Source organism: Ursus maritimus, assembly GCF_017311325.1.
Source record: "Ursus maritimus isolate PB19 chromosome X unlocalized genomic scaffold, ASM1731132v1 scaffold_X1, whole genome shotgun sequence".
Classification (NCBI taxonomy): Eukaryota; Metazoa; Chordata; class Mammalia; order Carnivora; family Ursidae; genus Ursus; species Ursus maritimus.
Window position 1 is genome coordinate 26,475,352 of NW_024423319.1, and position 21,555 is coordinate 26,496,906.

Here is a 21,555-nt window from a genome sequence, read left to right on the forward strand (position 1 = left end):
CATTTGATGGTGAACTTTTTGCTCCAGAATATTCTCACCATGTAATAACCAACCTGTCTTCAAACGCCTCTTGTGACAGAAAACTCACTGCCTCTTCCAGGCAGCTCATTCCATCTTTGAATGTCTCTGACTAATAGAAAGCTCTTCTGGGATACCTTTAACTTTAACTTTTTAGTATTCCTCTGACGTTTACCATCTAGTCTTACCACAACTCTTGAGGCCCTGTATTATTAATCTAATCTGTTTTCTTTTTTTTAAAGATTTTATTTATTTATTTAACAGAGATAGAGATAGCCAGCGAGAGAGGGAACTCAAGCAGGGGGAGTGGGAGAGGAAGAAGCAGGCTCATAGCAGAGGAGCCTGATGTGGGGCTCGATCCCATCACGCCGGGATCACGCCCTGAGCCGAAGGCAGACGCTTAATGACTGCGCCACCCAGGCGCCCCTAATCTAATCTGTTTTCTATGCAATAAATGTATTAGTGAACCAAAGACTATACTGGGTACTTTCACATATGTTATCTTATTTATCCTCATGACAATCCTTCAAGGTAAGTATTATGTTTCCCTATTTTTAATGAATGTGAAAAACAATGTTTGAAGAAGTTGAATAACTTAGTCAAGGTCACACAACCAATAAGTGACAGTTGAAATTTACATCTGGTCGACCTGATGCCCAAGTCCACATTCTTTTCACCAAACTGCTATATCAAACTGCCTCTTATACAAGACAGCCTTCTCAATCTATGTGAACAACTCTCTCAGGCCTCCTAAGTCACATCCCCAATTCATTGAACTGCCCCTCACTTGGCATAGTTTTGAGTTCTTTTGCCATTCCCCTCACTCTTCTCTGAACATGTTCCCATTTATTTAATATTTCTTTGAAAGTGAGGTTTCCAGAAGTGAATCAAATAATCCAGATGTGCGCTAACTCAGAGTTAAAATGGAGACTATCACAACCCTCTTTCTATATTCTCTGTTTCGGTTCATTTTGCCTGGGGGGTTTCAAAAGGACGTTTGCTAAAGAACATTTTCTTCAAATGAAAAAAGTCCCCATTTGTAAAACTGGTGCAAACAGCAGATTCAAACCAGAAGTGATATCCCAGAACCTTCCCTGTTCAGGCTCACTCCCACCCAATGGTGGTTCACATGGCGACCCCCAAGAAGGCGTTTTTGCAAAATACTAAGGAAATAAAGAGCACAGATTAAGAAACCACAGCTAGAGTTAAGTTAGATTTTTGGACACTTTTGATCTATGATGTGATTACAGAGGGCTAAAAATTCACATGTCTCTCATCCCTGTCTCCTCATCTCGTACTTGTACAGTTGGTTATTTGCATCATAGTGCAGGATCTCACAGTAGTCTGTATTCATTTCCATCTCATTAGATTCAGTCCTTATCTTGGTATTCTTCTGCCATTATCCAATATCTTCACTATCCTTCCCAGCCTTGTGTCACCTATGGATTTGATAAATGCCTTCTGTGTCCTCATCCATGATTATATTGATGAATAGATACGCCAAGATGAAATTGTGGCACCACTAAACTAGTTATCTGTTAGACTGTAAACCCATCTGTTTGAACTATTACCTATGGGTTGCAGTTCGTAGTGGAGCAGGAAATCAATATATTGGCCTATGACCAGCTTTAAGAAGAAAAGAAATGGAACAAAAAACCTTTGAGTGCATCATGTATAGTAAGGGTGAGTATTGTTTCATGAAACATTTATTTCAATTGTAGATCCTGGATAACGGTGTAAAATATAGTTCTTATTGAGGGTCACAGTCAAAACAAGTTTGAAAGCCACTAGCTTCACCTATATTTTCTTCAACTTATCCACAAAGAAACCTTATCAGGCTGGTAACTCTGTTTAAAAGGGGATAAAAATCCCTTGACATAATTTGTTTCCAGTCATAGTATCCATAAACCCCACTTCCTTATCTAAGAACTAAAAAACAATGGTTTAATAACACATTCATCTTTTCCAAATCGACATCAGGTTTCCTCCATGCAATTTGTGAGGCACATCTTCTGATTCTTCTTGAAGTCGGAACTATATTTACCCACCTTCCAGCACATCTTCTACTGCCCCTTATTTCTCAACAATCACACACACAAAAAAATTGTTCTAAAAACCCATTTGTAAGTTCTCTCTAAGAAGTCATTCTTCCTGGCCAGGAAACTTGAACTCAGTTTAAAGAAGTTAGGCGCTGTGTTGCAGTCCCTTCCACTCATCGTGGACTTTAGTAACTTTGAACCAGTGCTCTTTGTGGTCATTCTCCTTAACAGAGAAAACAGAATTTCCCCTCTCTCATCCATCAGCAGCATTACACCACCTGCCCCAGGCATCGGACCTCTGCCTTCTTGCTTGTCTTCACTTTCTACATAACTGAAAAAGCCATTTTCTAGTGTCCTTAGAATTTTTTGCAAGCTTCAGATAAACCTCAACTGGATAGAAGGGGAACGAGAAAGCCTCTTTCTCAAAATCTACATGTCAATTCAACTTTATACAAGTGGATTTAGCATTTTCTGTTGTTTTGGAAAATACATATATAATAACATCCAGGCATGAAAAGTTACAGCAATCAGGGGAGAAAAAAGGGGGGAAAAAAACAAAAATAGTAGTTTTAGAACAGAAAAGTCACCTTCTTTTCGCTTCGTCAATTCTTGCCTGATGTTTCTCATTGTCTCTGCCTCTCTTCCTTGCCAACCCTTTCATGTCTACAGAATGGCCTCCATCACCCTGAGTGATACAGATGATATTGAAACTCAGGTTCTTCAGGGGTTACCTGCCTTTTCTTTGTGCATTTGCATCACTCTCCCATGTGCACACTGAAAGGGAACAGAATTAGATCTTTCAAATGAAGACCATTATAAGTAAAATTCCCTGCAGGGACAGACTTCTAAATTTTGTGAAGCTCTGTAGGGAATCAAGAAAATCTGAATTATAATAAGTTTGCTTGAATAAAGGGATCTCCGGGGGGGGGAGAAAGTTTATTTTAAAAGTTCTTGCCACCAGAGATGAAAATCTCACCACCTCCAACCCCACCACACCCTCCCAGTGCTTCAGTGACTATGGGACCTGTCTCACTGTCAAAGCAAAGAAGAGGTCTCTGATCACACTCCAGATAATTCAGACAGAGGGGTATGTGGTAGAATTCTGGAAGGAATGAGTTGCTGGTAAACAGCAGGACAGAGAAGATGAAAGAAACTTATCTGAGATCTCTGTAAACACCTCTGTCAGGAGCCAGCAACATCACTGGACAACATGTCCAGCTAAGTGGGCATCAAAGAAAGTGGGCAAAAGGGGTAAGAGATTAAGAGTGGAGAATGGCTCAAACAGCAGATTAACGAGGCCCACGGAGTAGTAAAATGAAACCCAAAAAGTTATGTGGTAGCCCTTGTACCATCCGTTTACTTTATCCTGTTCAGTCATGGTTAGGTTGACCAACTGAAGCACCCACTTCTGTAGTGAGCACCAACTAACATATTGGATGGCATTAAAACTCATACCAGGATAGACAATATCCCGTGTGTCCGTTCAGCAGAATATTACACAGCCTCAAACAGGGACATCTTACCATCTACTACAACATAAAAGAACCTCGAGGACATTCTGCAAAGTGAAATAAGCTAGTGCCCTAAAGGGAAATAGTTCATGATTCTACTCATAGGAAGTAACCAAAGTAGTCAAAATCGCAGAAACAGAAAGTAGAAAGGTGACTGCCAAAGGAAGGGGGGAGAGGGAATTAGTGTTTCATGGGTAGAGAGTTTCAGTGTTGCAAGATGAAAAAGTTCTAAAGATCCGTAGCAAACAATAATGAATACATGTAACACTACCGAACCGTACGTTTAAAAATGGTCGAGATGATAAATTTAACCTTATGTGGGTTTTCCACAACAGTAATAAAAAAATTCATACACACCAAACCTCCAATGGATTTTCCCATTTTCTTTCACTGTTCTCATGCCTGGACAACATCAATTGTGCAGCAATCTACCTACTCAGCAATTGGTTGTTGCGGCAATCCAAACGTAAGCATCCTAAATCAGCAATGTTCTGCTCTGTTCATTTGAGCCACATGCACTCAGTCAATCCCCATCAGTCACAGCCAGTCCCTCCTGCTGATCCGAAGGCTCGTACTATAGATGCAGAAATGAGAGTGGGGGAAGTGCTCGTCTCTACAAGGTAAAGAGGGAGCTCAGTCTACATCAACCACGGCAGGAAGGCACTGCTAACATTAGCCACACTCTTCTCAGAAACCTCAATCTATCGGTAACTTTAAATGTGAAAGTATTTAAAATACAAAGCAATGGCTACTAAAAACGAGCAGACTTACTAACTTCCTAACACGGGCATGTTTATAAGCTTGGAACGTTTTCTTTTCTTCAGGATCACTGGGGCATATTTTACTAAAGTTCTCTAACACCTATTTCCCTTTGACCGAGGTAGCGTGGCTAGTAGAAAGAACACAGACAATCCCAGATTCTGTCATTTATTAGCAGTGTGACCTCAGGCAGGTTCCTTGTGGGCTCCGAGTCTAAGATTCCTCAACAGCGTGGAGTGGGATAAAAACGCACACTGTCTTCTAAGGCTGTCGTGACAGTTAGACAAGAAAACAAATATGAAAGAACTTTGGTTTTGGAAAGGCACTCGCCACTGTAAATGGTGAGTGTTGACCAGAACTGAAGAGAGAGAGGGCATATGGCATTACCCGTAACCTTGGCTTTTATGTGTTCCTCTGCCACACCAGTTAGGTGGGCGGCATGTGGAAAGAAAGTGGCACAAACCTCGATATAAGTAGCAATCAAGTTATGCTGTCACAGAGCTTGAGATGGCCGTTAATGTTGATCCCATTTGATAGCGGCCCCAAGAATCATTGGAAAAAGTCTTCTTTAAGAGTCCCTAGTGGCTCTCCACATTACTCACCTGTAAATGAGTGATCTGTTAGAGTTTATGCCTGAAATTACATAATAATGCTAAATAAACACTACTTTTCCTTGCCATTTCTATATTCCAGAAAAAGAACACCTATTTTTGAATCATTTCTTCTGTCCTCCTCTGAAACATGGCACTATAGAAAAAAAGTAAATCATTTTTGTCTACTTGTCGACCCAAAAGAGGTTTCTCTATAATTTCAGATTCAGCAGTACACTTGGAAAACGAACACTAGAATTTTAGAGCTGGCTAATTATTCCTCCTTATGAAGGCTAATTCAATAAATGACCCAATTGTTGATTAAGTGTCCTCGCTTTCTTTCATGTGAAAGCACTTGGAAAAGTATGAGCTGCTTTACAAATATAAGGGATGATGTAAGACATTAATTGGCATCTTCAGGAAATATTTTCTGTTGATTCATCATGCACTTGCTAAAATGGGAGGACACAAGAACAAAACAAGTCTGCAAGGTGGTTATTCTGATTTGGTAATATCTGTGGTTGTCAGTCTCTAATTTAAATGCATTCCTGGATAATGTTATTTATTGCTCATTCAGTTCAAACCTACTCTCCTCGCTCTGTCAAACGTAGGAGAAGACTTTCTGGCATTGCAAAGGAGAGCCAAACTTTTTTCTAAGCCTTTCACAGAGAGTGCAAGAGACAAAGTCAAGCCTCTAGGGTAGACTCTCCTTCATAGTTCTACCAATATAAAAAGTCAGCAAAGCATAGTGGTTGGGAACACAGACTACCTGGGTTTTAATCCCAGATCCACCACTTGCTAGATGTGTGCCCCTGGGAAAAATTCTTTATCTGTAGGTGGCAATGATGATGTTACATTCCTCGATAGGGAAGTTGTGAGGATTAAATGAGATAGTAGATATAGAAATCACTTAGCAAAGCTCCGGGCTCATAAGTGCTCAGTAAATGAGTAGTAGTTAGTAGCAGTAGCATTTGACCCTCCATCCACACAACAGAAAATTGAACTGATCGTTGACAAAGCCAAGATCAAAAGGACCAAGAAGTTTGGAACGGCTATAGAAATTGTGCAGTCTTCCCTTCTGTCCTTTGTACACAGGGGTACCTTGTGCGAAGAGGCATGCGTGTGCCTGTAGATGAGTCTGGTGGGCTATAGCCGCTAGTGCGCTCCAGACACTGGTCTTAGCCTGCTGTGACCTTCACAGAATGCTTCATCTGCCTAAGGCTGATACGGCACCGATCTAGATCACTTACAGGACGCTCACTGTAGTCCTTGAACAGTGCCCCAGATCTTTCACTTTCTTTCTACTTTCAAGACGTGCCATGCCGACTATGGAGCCAAGGCTGGAACGTAGTGTGAGTTTCATATGTCTCTGATTTTGATATGTATAGATTTTAGATCAAATTCCATCTCTTTGAAATCAAAAGGTAAAAGAGCAGCTGATTCTGTAGGTGGCCTGCAACCATCCTAGGTAGGTCAATTTCACACACACAGAAATAAATATGACAGTAGATAAGTAAGGAAACAGAGTTTATCTAGGTCAATATGCAGAATATGACTCGCCCAAGACAAAACAAGATGCTCCCAGCTATGTGGGAAATCAAAAGGAAAGAAGTTATAAGGCTAATGTATTCATAGGAAAAAAGCAGTATTCTAGGATTTTCGAGGCAAGTTTAGTGTATGAGTGGCTTTGTCTATCCAGTGACCCTTCTGTTTTATGAAGACATTCAGGTTCCAAGCATGTCAATCAGTTTTTAAAGATTCTAATACGTAAAAAGCCAAATTTAACAAAATAATCAATGGGGAAAAGCATTGCAATAAGATGATCCACAGAGTTCCTTTAAATATCATTTCCCGTCTCCAAATTCATTGAAACTCTTTTTTTAACTGCATTTTTCAGGCCTGCACCTCTAAGGAAAAATCACAATTAGGGAATAATAACCTATTATCAGAGATATTTGCGTTGCTCCCTCCAAAGTGACAGCTCGGGTTGTTTATATAAGAAGTGGAGAACAGCAGGCCACCATCTTCAACTCCAACATATCCAAATTCTGCTGAAATGTCTGCGCATAAGCAAATAGCCGGAGTTGTCAGGGGCCTTAAAATAAAAGTCAAGTACCGTGCTCAATGCTATATCGAAAACATAATTTATCACATAAATAAAACTCCCTCAGCAGTGTCCTCTTTCCACACAAAGGACAATGGCACGTTAGCTCTTATTAAAACTATTAAGCACCAGAGGAAAAGCATCTTCAAAGTTCAGGGAGAGTCACAAGATGCAAAGCTTGCAAACTACTTTTGAACCACTCAGTCTTCCACATATTTTGCTCGGCAGGCACCATGACCTGAAATAAACCTGAAACTCTCTAAGATACAGAAATATCTGGTTGGTAAATTCAGAGGTTAGCATCTAGGGCTTATACAGCCAACATCCTGGGCTAAGTCCTAACGTAAGCCAGTTGGCCTAACTATATTTCAGACCATACCTTTGAACGTAGCCCCACTCTCTATTACCTATGGGAAGGGAAAGTTTGTGAATCGGTGCCAACCCTTCTTTGTTAAATGGAAACACAATTCAGAGAAAGTTCTATTGGCTGTCATCAGGAGTGTCCTCTTTCCATGCAAAAGTTGGTATATTCGGAAAAGTGAACACAGGGACATATAAAACATTCACCAAGAGGCCTCCATCTGCGGAGAGGTGTTTATCTTCAGATACATAAGAAGGGGATTCTGACGGAGCAATCCCAGTGTCTGACAAGGAGGCTAGCGAGAGGGAATGTAAAAAAGATATTTAGTAGTAAATGTATTTTTGCTTATAAGCAGCAAATGTTATTATTTATAAGTAAACTCTAAGCACCTAGGAAATGTTGTCAGGGGCCAACCTTCTAAACCATTTAGCACGGAATTCTGTCTCCAAAAAAGGCATGTGGGAGGGTGGCGTGACCCATCATGAAATCTTCCTCAAAAATCACAGGAGTGAAAAGTTTCTAGAGAATCATGACAGCAATATGGCAGTTCCAGAGAGTCGGAGAAGCTCTGGTTAAAGCCAATCACAACCAACCCCATAGAGTCCAAGCAGAGTGGATTTACTTTTTATGCATTTTTTCTGGACATGGCAGCTTCACCGGCCAGCGGATGATGCAGAGGGTGCTAGTGACTAATAACGTCTCCGGTTCTTCCCCAGTTCTTGTTCACCTTTACTAGTTTTCTATCACCACTGGCTTACAGTGGGTATTGCTCTTCCTCTGTCCTTGTAAGAGGCTTCTTGCTATGAATATCAGTCAAAATCCAGTCAGAAAAACAGAACTCACATTGTTGTTGTTTTTTTTTTAACAGAGAGAATTTAATATCGGGAATGAGCTGCACAGGTTTTAGAGTGTTGAAAAAAAGTTTGAGGGGCTCCTGGGTGGCTCAGACGTTAAGCGTCTGCCTTCGGCTCAGGTCATGATCCCAGGGTCCTGAGATGGAACCCCGCATCAGGCTCCCTGCTCAGCGGGAAGCCTGCTTCTCCCTCTCCTTCTGCCCCTCTCCTCTGCTCATGTTCTCTCTCTCTCTCTCTCAAATAAATAAATAATCTTTTTTAAAAAAAGGTTAAAATAATATCTGCAGGAATCAGCCACCACCTCTAGGGCTAGGGGAACAAAGGAAAGAGGTTGGAGTTGTCAGAACCTAGAAAGATGGAGGATTTGCTCTATCGAGGTGGGATCCGCTCCTCTGAGTGGGGGATGCAAGCCAGCTGCTTCTGGTGCCTCTGAGGTGGCATAACGAGACTGATTCTCGGAGTCTAGAAAAGAGCTGGGAAGTACAGTCAGCTACTGCTGCTGGGGTGAAGAGCTACTGTTGCAGCCATGCTGACTGGAAGAGAAAGCAAGCAGGAAGGAGCAAGTGCCTTCTCCCTCCTCTAGCTTTCTGGAATCGCTTTATTTCCCAGACTGTCAGGACCTCTCAGAAATCCAGCTGGCAAAAGAGAAATAGAGTTAGCAGAGTCCCAACCCCAGCATCACAAAGCAATGTCCAAAGGGGTGAGTTTGGAGCTGTGAGACAGTAGCTTAACAACGAGCGCACTGTGCAGTGAAGTGTTAGATTTCCATGTCGTTGTTGTTGCCGGAGTCACTCAGATATGCTTACAGTTTGGATGAAACATTAATTGGAGTGGACTGTTTGCCACAGAGGATTTCATCATTCCTGAATCCGTAAGAAGGTGTTATTGGGAAACCTCAACCAGAGCCGCTCGACGTGTTTCCGAGAGTGATTCTGACTCCCCTCTTGTTGAAGCTTGGGTATTCAATATTCATCACCATTTTTTGCTTTTGTTCAGGCTCAAGTCTGTAGCCTGCCTGCTTCCTTAAATGATTCTGTACACATGGTAAGTGGTCAGGTGGCCAGTCTCCAGAGTTCTGGAAGCATGAAGCCTGAGCTGGGCCATCTGTTGATTGCGTGCTGTTTTGTATCACACACAGGGAAGTGGTGGGCAAAACCCAGAAGCACACTGCAGGCCTAATGAAAATAGGACCAGTTCAGTCTTTCCTCTAAATGTTCATTAGGCCATCTGCTCTTATTAGTAGCCTTATCATTTGGAAACATTACAGAGTTAAGATAAGAGAGACAATCTGTGGAATGCTGGTCTAACTTGAAATGAACTTTTGAGTAGAGCCATCATGAGTTGTGATATTTCTCTTCCCATACAGAACCCTGCCCACTTATATCTTAACATCTCCATGGTGCAATCTTTTAATAGTTCCTTCCTGAATATTATACCAGAAAGAAGGCTTAGCAATAGCTACAGAAATGAAAACATAATCTTGGAGTGGCTGATCAATGAAATCAGACCATTTCATAAAAGCTGTGCAGTCATACTTCTGGCCTGTAAATTGCTTTAGATGCCAAAGGGAATTGGAAGCTTGGTCTATTCTGTCGAGCCAATACTATAATATTAACAACCTGCAACAGACAAGTTTCTGCAACTTCTCAGCAGGAAGAAACTGCAGAATGACTCCAGGAGCTTCTTCTCAGTCCTTGGCTCCTTTGCAGGCAAAGCCTTGGCTCTCAGGAGGACAAGAGCCCCACCCCACAGTGGTCCTCTCTTGCCTGAATTCACTCAGAATCTATGGCCTCCTCACCTGCCTTCACATTTTATTTCGTGATACCTCGGACTGTTCCCTAGTTGTCTTGCCTTCTGTATGCGTGTCTCCCACAGTGCTGAATATACAGTAGGCATTTCATAAATACATGTAATATGAAAAGGAAACAGAGACTCAAAAAGGGAAAAACAGGAAAGCTTCCATGTGCCTCTCCCCACCCACGGAAGTGCTGAAAGGGTTAAGTTCTTTGACTCTAATGATAAAACCCAAGATACAGAGAGATACAAATAGTAAATCGGCAAGTAGCATCGTGTACAATATGTTCTTCTTACAATAACAATCAAATTTACAAACAAATTAGCTGTGGAGTCTGAAGGACATTCTGTAGTTCTCACACTGGGCCTTCATCTCCTGCTGATAGATGACTTTGACTGTAAATTGAAAACTGGAAGTGGTTAAACATTCTGTGTATTCACAAGTGCCATTTCCAAAATTGAGGCTTCAGAGAGGAGATGCAAGGAAGGGTCGACGGAAACTCAGAGCAATTATGCCTGTTATTAAGATGAGGTAGTGGCAATTACACAGCAGACTCAGAGAGCGTGTGTACGTGCTGATTGCTCGGAGGGAGCCTGTAAGAACAAACTTTTATAGCACCCATCAGGCCTTGGGTCTCTAGAGGAAGTAGAGATTTTCCGCCACTCTGTCAGTGTGCTTTTGGACAGAGCTTATGGCCCCGGGAACCATCTTGGAAGGGATACATGCTTGTCTTCTTAATGAGCTTGAGTGAGACTCTTAGGTGACAGAATGGCTTCATTCACTGTTTCTTTCCTCGAGGATAACCATTCTCAAGCTTCTTGGCATCAGGACCTCTTTGCACCCCTAAAAATTGTCGGGGACCTCAAAGAACTTTTCTGTATGTGGGTTTTATCTATTAATATTTGCTTTATTAGAAATCAAAACAGTGGGGGGGCGGTGCCTGGCTGGCTCACTCAGTTTAGGTAGAACATGCGACTCGTGATGTCAGGGTTGTGAGTTCAAGCCCCATGTTGGGATAGAGATTACTTAAAAATAAAATCTTAAAAAAAAAAAGAAATTAAAACTGAATTTTTTTTGAACACAAAGATATGCTAGCCACAGGTACCCTCTGGAGAACTCCACTCACTGTACACTCATGAGAAAGTATTTTAAAAGGCAAATAGTATTATCTAAAAAAAAATAGTTTGACTTCACAGACCTCCTTGAAAGAGTCCCAGGGATCCCCAAAGTGCATAGACCAGAATGGGAATACCATATGTCCTCAATTCTAAGATACCATGGATAGTAAGACATGGCATCAATTTGACAACTTGGGGTGGTATTAGAGAAATGCTCCATTAAATGTATGCAGTGATTAATAAGACACATTCTGACTTCAGGAAAGTTAAAATATGGAGGAAGTAAGAAATGCACTTCTTGGGGCGCCTGGGTGGCTCGGTCATTAAGCATCTGCCTTCGGCTCAGGGCATAATCCCAGGGTTCCTGGGATCGAGCCCCACATCGGGCTCCTCTGCTGGGAGCCTGCTTCTTCCTCTCCCACTTCCCCTGCTTGTGTTCCCTCTCTCTCTGGCTGTCAATCTCTCTGTCAAATAAATAAAATCTTAAAAAAAAAAAAAGAAATGCACTTCTTAAGATTGAAGAAATATGGCAATTTCCACTAACCTCCATGGGTCTCTGGAAACCCAGATTTACTGACTCAAACATGTTGATGAAAAATAGTTTTTCTTACAGCCTATTTGCATTTCATAATTTTTTAAATGCTTTCATGAACTAAAAATGTTACAGTCAATGAGGCACTAATGTTTTCATTCAACAAACATTTGCCAACTGTAACACCGGATTCTGGGAATACAAAAATGAATGAGACCTCACCCCTGCCCTTGAGGACTCACAGACCTAGTACAAGACATAGGAAGGCAAACATGTATTTATAGTATAATGAAGAAGCATTGGATCCAAATGAGTCATGAAGCTTAAGCAGCTTGAAGTACCCAAAGATGGGGCACTGGGTATTCAAGAATGCTTGAGGTTAATCACTAAGTTTAAGCAATTAGTCATCCTCCTAACAAAGGGCTGCCCTAGTGGACTTTGCCATATGTGTCAGTCACTTTCAGACATTAATTTATTTCAATTTAATTTAATTTTGCAAATGCCAATGATCTATCCAGAGACATAGAACTAGAAATCTGTTAGAACCATTTGACCGTAATGGTATAGTCAGTAACACTGGTCAAGAACAGAACCTAACAGAACATTTTCTTCATTGTGATTAGATTAAACTGAAAATAGCAGAAACCCAACTCCCCAATATAACGGTGACACAGGCATGACAGCAGCCAGACTAGAGGTATAGTGCAGGACTAGGATGGCAGCTCTATAAGATCATCAGGGACCTGGGCTTCTGGATACTTCATGGTCTAAGACATCTGCCAACAATCTCCATCAATATATTCATATTACAGAATGGAAGGAAGGACAGAAAGAGGCCCCTTCCAATTGGGTCAGCTCTCATTATATAGCCATTGAAAATATCAATTTAAAAGTGTGAATACTTTAAAAAAAAGGTGGGGGGTGCCTGGGTGGCTCAGTCAGTTAAGCATCTGACTCTGGATTTTGGCTCAGGTCAGAGTCAGGAGTTCGAGCCCCATGTCTGGCTCCACACTGGGCATGGAGCCTGCTTAAGATTCTCTCTCTCCCTCTCTGCCCCTCCCCTGCCCCCCTCAAAAAATAATAATAAAAATTAAATAAATAAGAGTGTGGATACTTCCACGCTTCCTCTTATATCTTATTGCCTTGAACTTTATCACATGGCTACAGAGAATTGCAAACAAGACTGGAACATCTTCTATTGTAGACAACAGTGTGCCCAGATTAAAAAAAAAAAATTGGGGGTTTACTACTAAGGAAGAAAGAGTGAATGAATGATAGGGTAGGCCTAGAACTAGTAGTCGCTGCCACAGGCATCGTAGTAACCATAAATTTAACATTTTGTTTTGACCCTGATACTGTCTGAGCTTTTCAAATTTATAAAAGCCATCTAGAGAAAGTTTGGGGTTTTCTGCAGTTGGAAAGCAAAATGACACCTTTCAGAATGATGGCCCCTATTGATCTTGCTTTTAAAAAGTAGAAATTATGAGCAGATGAAATACACCAGGACTGCTTTGAAGCTTTTCGTTGTTTGTTTTGCTTTGCTTTGTTCCCCCACTACCAAACTGTAGTTTAAGAACATTGGAGTAGATGTAATTTTAATCTGTAGGCTCTGTAGCAGAATGATTCCAAAGATCAGTCCACTGTAACTCTTAATTAGATTGATCCTGACTATTCATCTGCAATGAATAATGTACTTAAATGTCCGTTATTCTGATTGGGCGGCCATGAAGACAGACCATGCTGATGCATTTGACCAAAGGTTGAGAGGTTCCTCAAACTCTCCAGCTGCTATTCAGAGAAACACAAGAGTGTGGATCTGAGAAAATGGGAAATAATTTGCCAGTTGACAAGTCCATGTAATCCTGGTGTATTTCATCTTCTAATAATTTCCACTTTTTAAAAGCAAGATCAATAAGAGCCATCACTCTCAAAGGTGTCATCTTGCTTTCCAACTGCAGGAAACCAAACTTGGTCCAGACGGCTTTTTCCCCCTTTTATAAATTTGAAGAAGCTCAGACAGTATCAGTGTCAAGAAATGAGAAGGCCATTTGAAAACTGACAAAAAGTGATGCTAACAATCTGGAGTTGTCAGCTTTTAGAAGCATGGGGAAATCTAACATGGAGTTGGCAGAACACCTGGCAGAGAGCGCTCAGTCCCGTCACTGTATCTTCCCCAGGGCTGGCATACTACAGAAGAGATAATCATACATTTCCTGGAAATTCCTACTGAAGATGCCTCAGAGATCAAAATCAAACAGAGTCGTTTTTCAAATGAGCCATAAGGCTGAAAATGTAAAGGACGGAGATTAGAAGTGTTATGTTTGGGATGGGGAGACGGGGCCTTTTGGGAAACAACTGGTTTCTGCAGCACAAACTTCAGGAAAAGCAGTTATGAGCACTTGGTGGCAATTGTAAAGTATAGTAACAGTCATGATATATGTTCCTGAGGCTCTTTCACGAAAGTCAGTTTCTTGAAATTGATGGAATGGAACAGAAGTAGTCTACTACTCTATGTTGCTAGCAACCCCTTGTAGGTACCAGAAAATAAAGGAAATGAACTCAGCAAAAGACTATAAACTCTGTGAAGGCAGGACCCAGTCTGTCTTGGTTAGACTGGCTCCCTAGTGCTTACCATAGTGCCTAAAATAGATATTTGTTAGTAGAAAAAAGGAAAATAATTAAAGTAGCATGCTCTGCACTTGGAATTGCACCAAGAAGGCTGTTACAAATAACTGGGGAATGCAAAGAATAAGCTAAAGTATTAGCCATGAAATTGGCTGACATGTATGTGAAATAACATACCCCTATATAAGCCAAATTTCTTGGAAGACACATAGCTTAGAAGGATTCTTAAGAAATGGAATCAATGAACAGGGGGGAAATGGCTGGTGACACAGAAGCAGGGGGAACTTTGAAAGACCGTCTACTGTATGACTGCATTCTAAAGTTCACAAGATAACCAAGAAGGAGGACATTGCAATAGTCAGGGACCAGAAGAAATTCAGGCATGTTCCGTGATAAATAATAAGTAGGCCTTTACAGAGCTCTTTCTGTGTACCAGGTGCTATGCTAAACGCTTTATGTAGATTTTTTTCAGTTCCTATAATAAATGGTTGAGAGGAAATATTATTACTGTACCCAATTTCTAGATGAGTAAACTGAGGCTCAGACAGGTTAACTGATTTGCTGCAATGTTGGCTCTGTCTGGAGGTATTTGTGGTTGTCACAGTTCAGGGAGTGGTGCCACTGACATCTAGTGAATAAAAGCCAGAGGCGCTGCTAAACATCACACAATGCACAGGACGGCCCCCACAAAAAAGAATGATCTGGCCCCAAATGACAATCATGCCTCAGTGGAAAAGTTTAAACCCTGTCCCTGGCAAACATTTAAACATCCTCTATCACCACTATATACCTTACTTCGACTCTATGCCCTAGTAACCCAGACCCATGTTATTTCCCCCACTCCCATATGGTTTCATGTTCCTGTTTTCCATTCACTCTTTTCCCTCTGCTGAAATCACTTCTCCCCCTTTGCTTCACCTCGGTACCTTAGCTTCATCCTTCAAGATGAAGCTGACGTTTCTCTTCTAGGAGTTATTGTCCTCCTCCCCCGTGTTCCCATGTCATTCTGGGCATACGTCTGTCATGGCCCTTAACCACATTATATTGAAATGAGCTGTTTCTGGATCTGCCTTCCCCCACTTGACTGTGAGCTAGTCAAAGGCAGGGACCTGTTTCCTTTCCCTTGATAACAGTGCCTGGCACAGAGTAGGCACCCACAATGCATTGAACCAAAAGATGACAAGTGACAGAGACAAAGACAAATCACTCGACTTATAAGCTTTGACCTTCTTGGCCAAAGAGAACAACCCTTACATGGAGTCAAATGAGGTAAAGGGGAAGCCAGGATTGGTGAGGAGAACGTGGAGAAATGTGTCCAGTCTTCTAGCTGAAGAATCAGATGGCATAGGGGCTAAGAGCATCTATCCAGAAATGGAGATATCAGTCGTTTCTTTCTCAAGTGATTGCTCCAAGCATATAAAGTGATAATCCATGCAAAGAGCCTGACACACAGGAAGCACTCAGTAAACAGTAGTTACTTTTATTAAAGGCTCAGATGAGTGGGCCTGTAATTTTATAGGTGTTATTGATTAGGATCCATTCAAAGGAAGGGGAAGCACCTATTTATATTTTAAAAGTAAGTCAATTTAAAGAAAAATATTAAGTCAATAATGGTGCAGGTGGTGGATAGGCAGGGCAAAATTCGTAAAGACATTATGTGGACAACTGAAGTCTGGTAAACAGAACAGAAAGGGCACTGCGTTGAATGGCACATGGACTAGATCCCTTCTAGCTCTAAAGGTCTATGACTTTGAAACCATCATTAATGTTAATCCCGTTTACCATCCCTTACTCTGCCCAGGCACTGCGCTGAGCACCTAGTATCACTATCTCATTTAATCCACACAGTGACTCTAACAGAGAGACTGTTGCTAGCCTCTTTTTCTTATGGAAGATGAGGAAACCAGACACTCATAGAGGATACCTCATTTGCCTATGGTGGCACACAGTACAGGAAGGAACCAGCCTTCAAACTGTTAGGAAGAGCCCAAGTGTACAAATTATGGTCTGTGTCAACAGTGTGGGATTAAGTATACAATTGAGGAATTTTCTAGTTTAGTCTGAGGGCTCATATTAAAATACTGCATTTACACATGGATTTTCCCCCATAGGACTCTGCTGCTTCATATACTGTTAGCTTCGGTCGAAATTAGCTGGATCTTTAAACCAGCCATGGGATTGGCTGACCTGAGAGTCAAGTTCCTTCAAGGCACATTTTCAATTAGCAGAGGAAGACATAGTGCTGTCAAGGCTTGACATCCAGACCAAGAGCTCCTTTCTGCTCAGGGTTATTTCTCAGGGCCCGTTGTTGGGAGATGGGCACATTCCCCCAGCTGGTGGCTACACCAATGACCTTTAATGCCAGTTTAGCATAAATATATTTTGACATTTCAAACAAATTAATGTATTTTTACAAAGTGGGGCAACCACCACAAATTAGGTCAAATGGTTTGCCTGTAGGCCTGGTCACAGGCAGAGATTCCAGAACTTCCCTGCTGCTCCATCTCTTTCTGCTCCCACCCCCAAAAGAAATGTTTCTTTGTCCCTGGAAGCCACTCGGACGAATGCCAGCAACTCTCAGGGATTAACCTTAGCCCTGCCTTGATAACTTAGAATTCTAGGGTCTCTGCAACTAACAGATGCTAATTCTGACTGCCAGAATCAGCTCAAGGACTCGTTCCATATGTTATGTTGTGGGTTAGGGAAATGCCTCGGTAGTAAATGTGGTGGTTCTATTGTGTGGGTATAAAGCACCAGTTCCTTGAAAAATTACCTGAAAGTGGCAGTATTGAACATGAGAAGGCTGTAAAAGGAACTGACAACCTAGGGTAGGTGAAAGGGTGCAGGTTCTGAAAAGGCAGACCTTGGATTACTAAGTAGCCACACATCTTTCATTTGAGCAGATTTCATAGACAAGCTGCCCAGCCAACTCAAATGGGAATTAAAGGGATTCTGTGTAGCTGGTATAGAAAGTGTTTCAGAAGCACAAAGGCCACTTTAGTCACAGGAAACTGCCAGAGGGTGACTTATTTGATGGAAAAGAAAACAAACAGACACAATAGCTGGTGTATTTTTGAGGCGATATTAAATCTAATAAACATGACACCAATAGTATTGACTTAAATCGGGTTGGGCGAGTTGGAGAATTTAACAGCTTATCTTCCAGCTACCAGCCTTTATCTCAGAGGCATCCTTGACAGCAGAGAACAGAGTCCAAAACATGTCCTTCTCTGACTCCTGCCAGGTGTGCGCCGTCCCCGGCCTCTGCCCTGGCCTCAGCTCTCAGAGTGGAGATAATTAGAACGTCATTTCTGCCAGCTTTGTTTTTTCTGGGTCACTGACTTCAGACTTGATCAAAATAGGAGTGCTGTGCTGAAATAAATTCATTTCCTCTTCCTCAGCCAGCCCCAGGTTGTTTCCACAGGACCGGCACACACACACACAGCTGCTGTACGGGGGCGACAGTGTATATGGAGGCCCAGAGCGAGGGCACATGGCGGAGGAGGCAGCACCCTCCACAGCAGTGGGCTCCCCCTCTCTCGGTCGCAGGGCGCTGACAGGCACAGGCCTCAGACAGACGTGCTGAGGAACACATCACAGCAAACTGCTCTGGGAGCTGTTAACGCTGGTGTTTAATGTTTATCCAATGGCCTCAGTCTGAAAGGCTCTGTAGAACATGCATAACACAGCTCAGCTTTATACTCCATTAGCATTCAAACTCCTAGCTGCCCAGAGGCATATGGTACTGACCACGGAAGGCCAGTCTATGTGGAGGCTGAGGGCACGCAGAGACATGGGGGCGGAATGAGGTTGCTGGGTGTCTGGGAGAGACACTCGGAAACAGGGACAGAGAGCCCCAAGTGCTACAGGGGGAAGGCTAAAGACGACCTTTGTCTTTGTTACAACATCACCAGTTGCCCACCATTAAGAGGCAAAATGAGAGGGAAGACCTGTCTCACACTGGCCTTTGTCCACTTCATTACTGACTGAGCGTAAGGCCTCTTCCAGCCGGGGATGGAGTGGGGCTCCCCTCGCAGTGGCAGTCCAGATCTTGTTTTCAGACTTGCAGATTCAGTGAGAAAAACGAAAGCTTCCTGGGGCTTTCACTCAAGGCGAGAAGAGGAGCCACGTTTCTGTTACTATTTTGGCCAGGAATGAAATCCATCTTCTTCTCTCCATCCCCACTGCTACCACCCTAATTCAGGCACTAGCACCCCCCACTTGGACCACTGAATGAGCCTCCTAACTGCGGGCCTGCCTCTTCTCCTGCCTCCTTTTCTGTTATCATATCAGCAGCAGCCAGTGTGATTCCTCTAGAACCCAGATACATCACACTCCTACTTAAAGCCTTTAGTGGTTTCTCACAGCCATCAGAATAAAGCTGCACATACACATCCCTCCATTACCTGGTGTATTAGTGGGCTAGGACTTCTGTAACAAAATACCATAGGGGCGCCTGGGTGGCGCGGTCAATTGAGTGTCTGACTCTTGGTTTCTGCTCAGGTTGTGATCTCAGAGTCATGGGATCGGGCCCTGCATCAGGCTCCCAAACTCAGCACGGAGTCGGCTTGAGATTCTCTCTCCCTCTCCCTCTGCTCTTCCCACTCCTGCTCGCTCTCTGTAAAATAAATAAATAAATCTTTTTTTAAAAATACCATAGACTGGATGTCTTTAACAAGAGAAATTTATTTTCCCCAGTTCTGGAGACTATAAGCTCGAGATGAAGGTGTTGGCAGCTTGGTTTCTCTTGAGGCCTCTTTCCCTGGCTTGCAGATGGCCGTCCTCTTACCGTGTCCTCATGTGGGCTTTTTCTCTATGCATTCACACTCCTGGTGTCTCTTTGGTGTCTCTTCCTCTTCTTATAAGCCCCACCCTCATGATCTCTTTTAATTCTAATTACCTCTTTGGAGGTTCTGTTGCCAAATGCAGTCACAGTAGGGGTTGCATGAATTTAGGGGGGGAAACAATTCAATCCATAATACATAGCCACTGATTACCTCCTGCTTCTCATTGCTTACTACTCCCATACACTCAGCATATATTAGCCTTACTGAATTGTTTATAGTAACCTGGATGGGCCATACTGTCTTTAAACTCTGGACCTTTACCCATGCTGCTCCCTCTCCCTGGGATTGCTTTCACTGCTGCTCCCACCCAGTCCTCCTGTTTTCACCCCATTTCTCTCCTACTGGTCATTTCAGGTAGTACCTTCTCTGAGAATACCCTGTTTTTTAATGTGGCCCCTGATTTTTCATGTGGGTGAAGTGCTCTTATGCCCTCTCTGCTGCTTCTTTCTCATAACATGGGGAATAATTGCCTAATGGCCCTTCCAAGGGCTCCACCAGACCATGAATCATTTGAGGGCAGAGGCTGTGTCATAGCATTCTTTTGAATCCCCAAAGCCTAGCACAAGGCTTAACCCAAAGAAGGTACTCAGCAAATATGCAATGAAAGAACAAATAACCCGTTTGCAAGAAAAGGGAAATGTGGAGTGAGCCAGGTCAAACTAGGTGGCCGTGCATTGCGACTTAGGATTCCACGTCACCGGCTGATAAACAGTACCTGAGTGTTCCACGAGATGGATGCTAGGTCTGTGCTAATGGAAGGTCCTGTCCCCAAAGGTTGCTGTTACAGTAAAATCGAATTTCTCTGGCACTGTGTTTTCCAGAAGCCTCTTTGACTTTGCTCTTCTGTATATCTACAGGACAGTGAGAGAGATCTGTATGTCTTAGTGATGCAGAAGCCCTAGAGCATTGGTCCTCAAACTTAAGTGTGCATCAGAAGATGCTGGAAGGCTTATTAAAACACAGATAACTGGGTCCCACCCCCAGAGTTTCTGATTCAATAGGTCTAGGTTAGGGTCTGAGAATTTGCATTTCTAACAAGTTCCCCGATGATGCTGTTGCTACTGGTCTGGAGACCACACTCTGAAAAACACTGCTCTAAGGGATCCTTCTGGAATTATTGAAAATGAATTTTCATTATGTTGGAAATGGTATAAATGATAAATATGTTTCCCAAAACATTTGATCAACCATCCTCCCCCAACTTTGCCAGACAACACCAACATTACTGAAATTCATGAGACGGGAGAACCAATAAGCCGATTTTTCTTTCAAGGTAAAACTGTGCCTGGAAAGATATTGTAACCTAATGGTGTGTGTTCTGCTCTTTTTGCAGGTGCGATTAGAGTGGCCAACAGACCTTGCAGTCAATCCCATGGACAATTCATTGTATATCTTGGATAACAACATTGTGCTGCAAATTTCTGAGAACAGGCGCGTGCGGATCATTGCAGGGCGCCCCATTCACTGCCAGGTGCCAGGCATCGATCATTTCTTGGTCAGCAAGGTGGCAATTCACTCCACTCTGGAGTCAGCCAGGGCCATCAGCGTCTCCCACAGCGGGCTGCTCTTCATAGCTGAAACAGACGAGAGGAAAGTAAACCGCATTCAGCAAGTCACCACCAACGGAGAAATCTCCATCATAGCCGGTGCCCCTACTGACTGTGACTGCAAAATTGATCCCAACTGTGACTGTTTTTCAGGTATGACCTTTTTAGCAATTCACCAGCTCCCTCTCTCTGTAAAAGAAAAACGCACATCAGAAAGGCCAAAAGGAAAACCAAAGTGTTATTTGTGAACATGAGTGAACATGAGTGTGAGCGAGTGGAGAAAGCGATGCACTGGGGCCACATAGCCTATTATCTGGTCATTGCTCTGCAACCAACTGACCAAGTGACCCTGAGAAAGGGTCACTAGCTTACCTCATCTGTCAGAGATGTCACTTACCTAGTTATATCACCTTGCTGTACTGAGGATAAGCTACTATAACAAAAGTTTGATACTCAAGTTAAAATCACTATATGAATGTAAGATCATGACACTATTTGTACTTTGGAGAAAAGGAAACACGGTAAAACCTGCAGTTACTGATTTAGCTAAGGAAAAAATTACTTCCCCTAAGCGACTGGTTTCCAAATTAATAGTGTTTGCTATTTGAAACCCAGAGAGGGGTGTCTGGGTGGCTCAGTCTGTTAAGTGCCCAACTCTTGATCTCAGCTCAGGTCTTGATCTCAGGGTCATGAGTTCACACCCAGTGTGTAGCCTACTTTAAAAAAAAATCTGAAACCCAAAGAGACTAGAGCAGACTGCTTTGAAGATAACACGGGCAAAATAAATTCCCGTAGTGGAGGGTTCTCAGGACATCAGTCTACTACTTAGACTGTTTTAAAAATGTCCAGGGATGC

General features: G+C 42.6%; 1 protein-coding gene across 6 annotated transcripts in view; it reads left to right on the plus strand.

Moving 5' to 3' along the window:
• Nucleotides 1-21,555, plus strand: part of TENM1 (teneurin transmembrane protein 1) — a 535,869-nt gene that overhangs the window by 474,456 nt on the left and 39,858 nt on the right. For all 6 annotated transcript variants that reach the window (XM_040628223.1, XM_040628229.1, XM_040628232.1 and 3 more), the window contains one exon: nucleotides 20,487-20,853. In XM_040628223.1, coding sequence (XP_040484157.1) covers nucleotides 20,487-20,853 — 367 coding nt within the window. The remainder of the gene's footprint in view (nucleotides 1-20,486; nucleotides 20,854-21,555) is intronic.